General features: G+C 28.2%; 1 protein-coding gene across 1 annotated transcript; it reads left to right on the plus strand.

The window, feature by feature from the left end:
- The first annotated feature begins 4,327 nt into the window (after positions 1-4,327).
- On the plus strand, positions 4,328-8,394 carry LOC106400996 (NAC domain-containing protein 21/22). Its single transcript, XM_013841447.3, has 3 exons — positions 4,328-4,980; positions 6,599-6,864; positions 7,532-8,394. The coding sequence occupies exons 1-3, from the start codon at positions 4,770-4,772 to the stop codon at positions 8,087-8,089; spliced, it is 1,035 nt and encodes a 344-aa protein (XP_013696901.2). The 5' UTR covers positions 4,328-4,769; the 3' UTR covers positions 8,090-8,394.
- The last annotated feature ends 1,196 nt before the right edge of the window (positions 8,395-9,590 follow it).

Raw genomic sequence — 9,590 nt, forward strand, 5'->3', positions numbered from 1 at the left:
GTTTTAATAAATCTACCTATGAAAGTTGTTTGGACCTTTTAGTTACATTTTTTTTTGGTCCTACAATTAATCACTCTAATTATCTAAACTAACTGAAGTACAATTAATATTTAATCCTAACTTTTTTCACTAATTACCATCAAATGCCATTATCTCTTAACATTTAAAAATTAAATCTCGGGCAAAGCTTTCACAACTAGATATCGTTGAAGCCCATTACTTATTATTAACAATAATTATCTGTACCAAAACATATTTTCACGTAATAGTCTACATGCATATATCGTATAATCATGAGAACAATTTCACTTTTGATAATGATTCTTACAACTTGAAACCGAGACACAATATATAACTTATGATATTGATATATTACAAATACATTTTTTTTTTGTATAATGAACTTTTAGAAGGTAGACAACTGGTCATGTTTTGGTCTTTATTTATATAAATCATTCGGTTAAAGAAATCAACTGGTTCTGTTTTTGTAATCATTCTTTTTTACGTACAAGAAATTTTTGAAAATAAAATAAAATATTAACCAATCATCCAAAAATCTTGCAAATATGTAAACAATAATTCCGTGCCAAATATGTTTTGACAATCAAACATGTAAACAATATACTACATAGATATAATCAAACAATTGAAAATAAATTCTCTAACGTACATCTGATTACTCATATAAATTTTAATTTCCGTATATGAACAAATTCAATAACTTCCTAAAATTTAGATAACGACTAATGCTGCAATTAATATACATTGCATGATCAACATTTTAGGATTGAACCCATAATATCTAACTGCAATATACGAAATTCAAATATAATTTAGATATCAATATCTATCTTATTAAAGTAAAATTACATTTAAAAACTCTTTAGAAACATGAATAACAGTAAAAAAAATTATTTGAAACATGGGTAACAGTATATTAAAAATAATAATGGGTTTATGTTATTAAGAAAAAAATAGAAGTCTATTATATTATGTGAAACTATATATCTGGTCAGATTTTTAAAATATATGAAAAATGATCCAATCTAATTACCTAAAACCATTTTTTGCATAAATAATTATTTATACATATTTTAAATCAAAATATTAATTTAAAATTAATTTATTTCGAAAATTGATTCAAAAATATACATATATTCAAAATTTGCTTTTTACTAAAATAGTTTCCAATAACCATTATCAAAATATGTTTTACATATATATAAGAAAAAAAAAATACAAAATTCACTTTCAAATACCAACTTAAGTTATAGTTTTTATATTTCACATTAAGTTTTAAAAATATAATATATATAATTATTTATATGATTGTACGTATAAAATATTATTCATTATATGATTATTTATATTATGGTACTTATAAAATACGATTAATTATATGATGAACATATATGACATATAATAGTGACATAAAAAATAAATAGCAACATATTTTTGTTAAAAAATAATAGATGGAATATAATATTATACTTACAAGAAAACAAAATAAAATTTAATACAAAATAATAATATGACATTTTCACTTACAACAAATATACATTTATAAAAAAAAAGAATTAAATACCCGTGCGGATGCACGGGTCAAAATCTAGTAATCTATTATATAATTACTCTAACAATAAATTTCCATGAATATAAAACATATTACTAGATTTTGACCCGCGCTTGGAAAGCGCGGATTTTTTTTGGATTATATTATAATACAAAGTCTTCTTACATCGAAAAATATAATTTTTAACAATTATATAATCTTCGAATTAGTTTATTTGAGATTTTATATGTATCTTTTTACGTAAGTTAATTTCTTTTAGGCATGAGAATTATATCCGGATCAAAAAAATAAACCGAACCGACCCAAAAATATAGGTTTAGTTCAGGTCTAGAGAAGATAACCTATTGGGTTTTTTTGGACCCGCAGGTCTTTGTTTGAGTCCGAGTCCTACTCTAGACCCGATCATAAATATGTTGTGTTTATTAGGTATATTTGGATATTTCGAATATGTTTCCAGTATTATGGATATTTTTTTCAGTTTTTGGTTTACGATTATAGTTTTTGATTTTAGGTAAATTTTCAAATTAAAAAAATAGGTATTTTTCAGTTTATCGTGTCAGATTTTGAATAAAATTTTGAATTTTTAGGTATTTGAATTTTTTGGGTATTTGTTTGGTATTTCGAATATTTTCAGATTTTTTAGGTATTTTGATTTCTTTTAGGATCCTAAATACCCGAACATATGTGGACCCATTATGTTCATATCAGGTCCAATAATCTTTATATAGATTTTTAACGTTATTGTACAAAAACATGGTTGTTGAAATATTTTTCTGAGCAAATGTATCATAAAGAATAATATTAGGATCTGTTAAAAATATTTAAAATATTGTATGGTCAGAATGATTAATGGTATTACCAAAAAAAAATAGTTATACATGACTCCAACAACTTTTTTATATTAGATTTTTAAGACTATTTATTTTTTAATAGTATTGATTCGTTTTTAAGTGAAAAGTATAATATCTAAATCAATAATTTTCAAAATCGTGAATAATCAATACTGATATCGTGAAGTCGGGTTAACTTTAACAGAACCAATGAATTTCTACATTTTTGTGAAGGTAACATGAATATTCAGAAAACTCATTTTTAAATATGAAAATATCGATCAAACTATAGACGGTTGAAAGTTTAGTATATGATATGAGATTTTAGTGGGAAAGTTTTATATATAATATGATTACTTTATTATAAAGGAAAGAGGAAGTTAGAATGTACACATATATGTCGTGTAACTTCTCTTGCTTTAAATTATATATTATATGATAAAAACGGTAATATAAAACATTAGTTTCAATGTTTTTACGATTAAAAATTAAAACGGTAAATATAATAATAGTAGTTATTAGGATTTAGGAGTGAGATTTGAATAAATAAGGGAATTAAATAAAGTATTGTTAGAGAAATATATGGTAATATATTGTTAATCTAAATTTAAAGTAAGACAAAAAAATAATGAGATAAATAAAAGGGTCCAAACAACTTTCATAGGTAATTTTTTTAAGACTCCTTCCCTTTTAATAGTATTGATTCATACATGTTTACACATAATGTGATCATTACCACGTATAATTTCATTAATAGTAAAATTTTCAGTAGTTTAGTTATATTTAATATATGTTATAATGGAGAATTCTCTCGTGTATAACATTTTTTTTTCATTTTTATGTGAACTGGAAACTAGAAGCCTTAATATCAATTATTCAACTATGAAACATTAATTTAATTAATTACATGCAATCAATTATTAAGATCTAATCTTACATTCTGATATATGAACTAAATGATTAATATTATCATAAAAAATATCAAATGGGTCTAAACGGATTGGAGATTTAAATGAAATTAGTAAAAATAGACAGGTTTAAATAAAACATGTTTATTTACTTTAAAAATTCTAACAATGTATATGCTACGTTTTATTGAATTTTTACAAATGTAAAATATCTTACGCTTAAATCGGGTAGTTTAGGTTGTTTGGAAAAAAAAATAGGATAAATAATTAACTATTAATTATTTCAATACAAAATATTTGAGTCATTATTTTTTTTGTTGCATAATTTGGTTTATAAATAGTATTTTTAGGATATTTGGTTATTTAGAAATTAAATATAATTGATATTTGTAGGTATATAATTTGTATTTTAAAAATTTTAAGTACTTATTTGGTTCTCAGTTTGGTTTCTATTTTTTTGGTTCCAAAGATATAAGATATGTTCGGTTATTTATGACATTTAGCTTAATTTTGGTTTGTTTTTTCCAGTTTGATACGGTTCAGTGCACCTAGGTAAATATACACAAACCTATACATTATCTTATATATATTTTATATAAAAAGAATTTTTTTAATTTTAAAATAAACCCGCATTTTCTAAACACGGATCAAAATCTAGTATATATTTATAGCGTATTTTTCTGTTTCACATCTAGTTTCCACAAAAAATGATGTTAGTATATGTTTGAAATTTTACTGTTTAGATTAGAAAATATTTAGAAGTACTATAGATATTTATGATATATAATTTAGATTTATCTTTAAATTACTAAATATTCTATTTTTTTATAAAAATAGTTGCTGTATATACCCTGTATAAACATCCGTATATACAGTTTGACGCTGTACGGTAGTTCACCGTCCGACTAGCGTGCGTATTTTATAGAGTAGTGATATATTCATTCCGATTTTGCCGAACAATCACATTCAAATAAACGTATCTAAATGAAAACGCTTATTAGAACAAGGAAAAAAGAAGGGAAAAGTTTAGTTTGTTTCGCTAAGTGGATAACAATGAAACAAAAGAGAATATTGATAATAGTGTCCCATGAGACACCTCACAACTAAGATTTCTTGTAACTTTGGTTTTTCTTGAAACTTCCCACCATAACTAACTACATATACTGTATTACACAAGCATGGACCCGATTATTCTTACAATATTTTTGTAAGAAACTCTAAGTTGTCATCTACCATCCTTAGCTACAACTATATATTATATTATTATATACATTATACTAATTCCCCCTAACTATAAATATGTACATAATTAACCTATATATGTACCTAGACACACCCCTCTCCCTTTCCCTCTCCTTCTTCCTCCTCTACTAAGCTTTTCTTGGTATTGGTAGTATTCGCATAAGTTGAAGGTTTCTACATTGAAAATACATATTAAGCTAAAGATTTATTCATATAATGGGTTTGAAAGATATTGGATCCAGATTGCCACCAGGGTTTCGGTTTCATCCAAGCGATGAAGAGTTGGTTTGTCACTATCTTTGCAACAAGATAAGGGCCAAATACGACCAAGGTGATGTTGAGGATGATGACGCTGATGAAGCCTTGAATGGTGCTACTGATCTTGTGGAGATTGACTTGCATACTTGTGAGCCGTGGCAGCTTCCTGGTAATATATTGATATACTTTTCTGTGTTTTAATTATATTTATATACTTGTGATTGCTAATCATGTGTTTACGAGTTTGTTTATGTGTATATCTATATTTTATAACTTTTCCGGCCTATTCACTCCTGGTTTTTGTGGGTTTCAAATTGTGTTCGTAAAGATTCTTGAAACTTTCCATTTAAGATGAAGATTCTTGAATTGAACATAATAAGAAAATAGATTCTTAAAATCAAATTTTATTCTCGGCATCGGTTAGTATTATACAATTAGATGTTTACTTATGCGTACTAGTCGGATTTTATTACGGATGATATATACTTACATAAATACTAGTTTTGGCTTTATCTTTTTTTCTTCTTCTAGTTTTGGATTTATCAATTTATCGGATGATTCTTATAGCATTAAAATAATAGTTAATAATACACTATCCGGCGTGACATGATTAGTTGAGACACATGCTTTTTTAAAGAATAAAATGTTTTAGATTAATTAGAAATAAAACATGGAGGCTATACATACAAAAGCAGCGAAGTATACAAAATCACAGCTGTCGTTATAGCATTCTCGTAAATCAGATTACAGTATGAAATAAATAGTTATATTATATATATATCTCTTTGTTAAGTATACACTATTCATATAAAACATGCATATATGTATATGCGTGTGTGTGTTTGTATGCATATGGTGATTTTCATTTTGTGTGTGAATTCTCTTTTGATACATTTAGAAATTACGGAAGTTTTTCCAAAAGGTGACCGAGAATCTTGTTGTCATCTTTTTTCTCAACTTTTAAATTTTTTTGGTTCTCTCCGTAGTTTTGACTTTTAGGGACTTTGTTAAAAAAAAGATAACTTGTCGATTATAAAATTCAGAGTTAGTTAATTTGTTGCATTAAAGAACATTAATTAAAATGCAACAAAAGAATAAACAAAAGATTAGGCTGGTGTGTAAACACGTAGACCTTTTTGCTCCATATCACAAGCAACTTTAGAGACTCAAGAAACCTTTATTACTTTCAAGACCTGCACGATCTTCTTGTAATTAGTCGAATATATGTATATATATCATAGTCAAAATAAACAATATATAGTACTATTTGGGATATGAATGATAATAATTATGTTTCCAAAAAATAAATTATGGTCTATTACTCTTCTTCTCAATTAAGGCAGAATAAAGGAATCTTTTTAGGTAGTCAGACACTTTCGTGATCATCCTCAGATTAATGCGAAACTGATAGGAGGAAGGTTTGAGGGAGCAATGATTTCTCCGTTGAAGTCAAAATCACAATTATATTTTGCCAAAACAGAATACAATGTCTCACATCCTCCGCCTTGTCTACCTCACAAGTCTTATATCATCACAAAAACCTTCACATCACTGTTTATAAACCTATAGACTACAATTCCGGTTTTATAAATAAAATTACAGTGACCCAGTCATTAAATTTTCAATGTAAATAAATTTCTTAATTTTTTTGTTAACAAAAATACATAAATTAATATTTAGCATACGATTTTATCTCTTTTACAAATTTGACAATTTTTATAGATATCTAATCAAACCCTCATATTAATTTACTAATGATTTATAAAATCTTTTGTGTTGTGTAAAAGATGTGGCAAAGCTGAATGCAAAAGAATGGTATTTCTTCAGTTTCCGCGATAGAAAATATGCGACTGGATATCGTACAAATAGAGCGACAATAAGCGGATACTGGAAAGCAACAGGTAAAGATCGGACGGTGATGGATCCACGAACAAGCCAATTGGTAGGGATGAGGAAAACACTGGTCTTCTACAGAAACAGAGCACCAAATGGGATCAAAACTACTTGGATCATGCACGAGTTCCGTCTTGAGTGTCCTAACATGCCACCTAAGGTACTTGTTCCCCAACAATAATTCATTCTCTCTTTCATACTACTAACCATTATTAGTAATGATCATTTCACAATAATTACGTCTTACTAAGCATAACTTGTAACGTACCTAAACTCACGCATGTGTCTATTCGTGGATGTCCCATGCATAGATATAGATACCAAATTAATTGTATCAGCGTATTTGTTTCTTTTTTATGCCAAAACTAATTTAAAAACGGAATAGTATTGTTTTCCTTTTTTCCCTTCTATTATGGAGAATCATGATAAGTTATTACCCACTAGAAAAAGGTTATTTTATTCTTTTTATTTTCTTAACATTAATCATAAATCGTCATAATTGTCATAATCCACTAATCCAATATAACAGTATGCAAAATACCATATAACCAATCATAATCAAACTCATATATGTATGTATGAGTTGTGCATGACATGGGGTGCATGATGAGATGGCAGTAAGTACAAAGTAATGACGAACTTGTGCATATAAAACAAAAAGAGAAAAAAAAATGAAAGAAAGAGACAAAAGTGTCTTTAATGCGTGTTTGGTCATTTGCATGCACGAGACCGCACGTAAAGTAAACATCCCATGGCTTTTTTTAAACATATGTTAATGTTTTTTTCTAAACAATGTCGTCTCGTTTTCTATCGGTATGTGGGCACAGGAAGACTGGGTTTTATGCAGAGTGTTCAACAAAGGCAGAGACTCAACACTACAAGACACTAACAATGAACATCAGACGCAAAGATTTGAAGTTAATGACGCTCCGGATCTTATTTACAATAATCAGTCGCAGCCTCTACTATTATCCCCTCCTTCCAACACAATCGACCCTCCACACCATCATGATCAGTGGGAGCAGCTAATAAAGCAGCCTTCAAGGAGCACCGACCATCCCTATCATCACAATTGTCAACATCAAACCGTAGCATGTGGTTGGGAGCAGATGATGATTGGTTCGATGTCGTCATCGTCAAGCCATGGCCCTGATCACGAGTCCTTGCTAAATTTGCTTTACGCCGACAACAAGAACAGTGTCAACATCACTGATGATAATTATGGACATAACTATGGGAAGATATTGCTGTCGTCAGACATCACGAGTTTGGATCATGACAAGACATGTATGGCGTCATCATCCGATGGTGGTATGGTCTCTGATCTTCACATGGAATGTGGTGGCTTGAGTTTCGAGACCGAGAATCTCCTCGCTTTCCAGTGAAAACATACTAACGAAGGTTTTTACATATATTCGCCGATTTATTGATTCGTGAAATATGCATATATATTATCTATAGACTTGTCAAATATCATACATGTAAGTTGTGTGGCTTTTGGGTATAAGATTTGTGAAACTAGCTAGGTTATTTAGGAGGTTGTTATAAATAGTGTGCTTTTTTAGGGTTTTTTTTTAAATTAATACGTGAACACATTTATACTATAAATATTATTGTCATAATTAGTTTCTTAATTTGTAAATAATACTCTGAATATTCATCATATATATTGTCAGTCATCTTTCATTAAGAACTCGCTTATCATTTGTTTATAACTTCAACGTTCCCCGTAACAAACTGACGAGTGATAAAAATATATTCCATCCATCTAGATCATGTGTACATTCTTAGAAGATAGAACTAAACAAGAAAATGTAAAAAAAGGAAGATTATAAAGATGTGATTTTTTTTTCAAGTTGGATTGTATTATTAAGCCTTGCAGAGAGTTTTACGCAATAAAAACTAGCAAAACAAATGTAAGAAAAGAGATACACTAGTAGGAATCCAAATTAAATTAACACACATCTATTTTGTTTATGGTTGACTAAACATTTTTCATATAAAAGTTACATATTTGCTTTTGGAATAGTTGAATCTCAAGGGAGATAATCTTCGTATTAATCCAAAAACACCACGCTTCAGACTGAATTGAGAACGATTGTCACTCTCTTTTTAATACTCTAGTATGAGCCACCAAGACAAGACAACTCTTTATATTACTCTATTGATATAATAATAAAGTCAAAGAGATTACCGTTTAATATAATTTGATTTTGCTTTTTAAAGTAACCATAGTTTGTAGCAAGAACTCCATCATCATCACATGAAGAACCATCAATGATTGAAGCCGGTAAGACCCGTCGCTATCATCCACAGTAGATTTGTCAATTACCTTTCTAAACGGTTCAATTGAACTGAAGCTTTTGTTTTTCCAAATCCATTGGAAGAAGCACACAAAAAAACAATCAAAAACTTTGCCAGATTTAAAATAAATTGGCAATTAAACAAACTAAATAACCAGAGATAAATAAAATCAAAGAAAGAGAAGCAAAATGAATCAAATAAGCCAATGATGGAACTATAGAAGCCTCCGATCATCGGCTTGAAATTAGAAAAAATCTCTCTTTTTCTCTCTTAACGGCTAAGATAAAATGGGATTCATGTGATGAATAACTATATGGGAAAACGACAAACCGGAAAGACTCAGTAATTGAGCCACAAATAACCTTTAATTTTCCTCGGGGAGATAATTAAATCTCGAAGCGAATTAGTTTGGGCCTCCTACAGACCCACATAAATGCATAACCTCAACAAAATATAGAAGAAGCATTTATAAAATATAAATATAATCTATTCTATTAAAAAATACAAAATAATAATTACCTATTTTTAAGGGGTTATTACATATTTGTATTTTCGTTTAGAATAATTCTAACCAGTTCATTT

This window comes from Brassica napus, chromosome A1, assembly GCF_020379485.1.
Source record: "Brassica napus cultivar Da-Ae chromosome A1, Da-Ae, whole genome shotgun sequence".
In the NCBI taxonomy this organism is placed as follows: Eukaryota; Viridiplantae; Streptophyta; class Magnoliopsida; order Brassicales; family Brassicaceae; genus Brassica; species Brassica napus.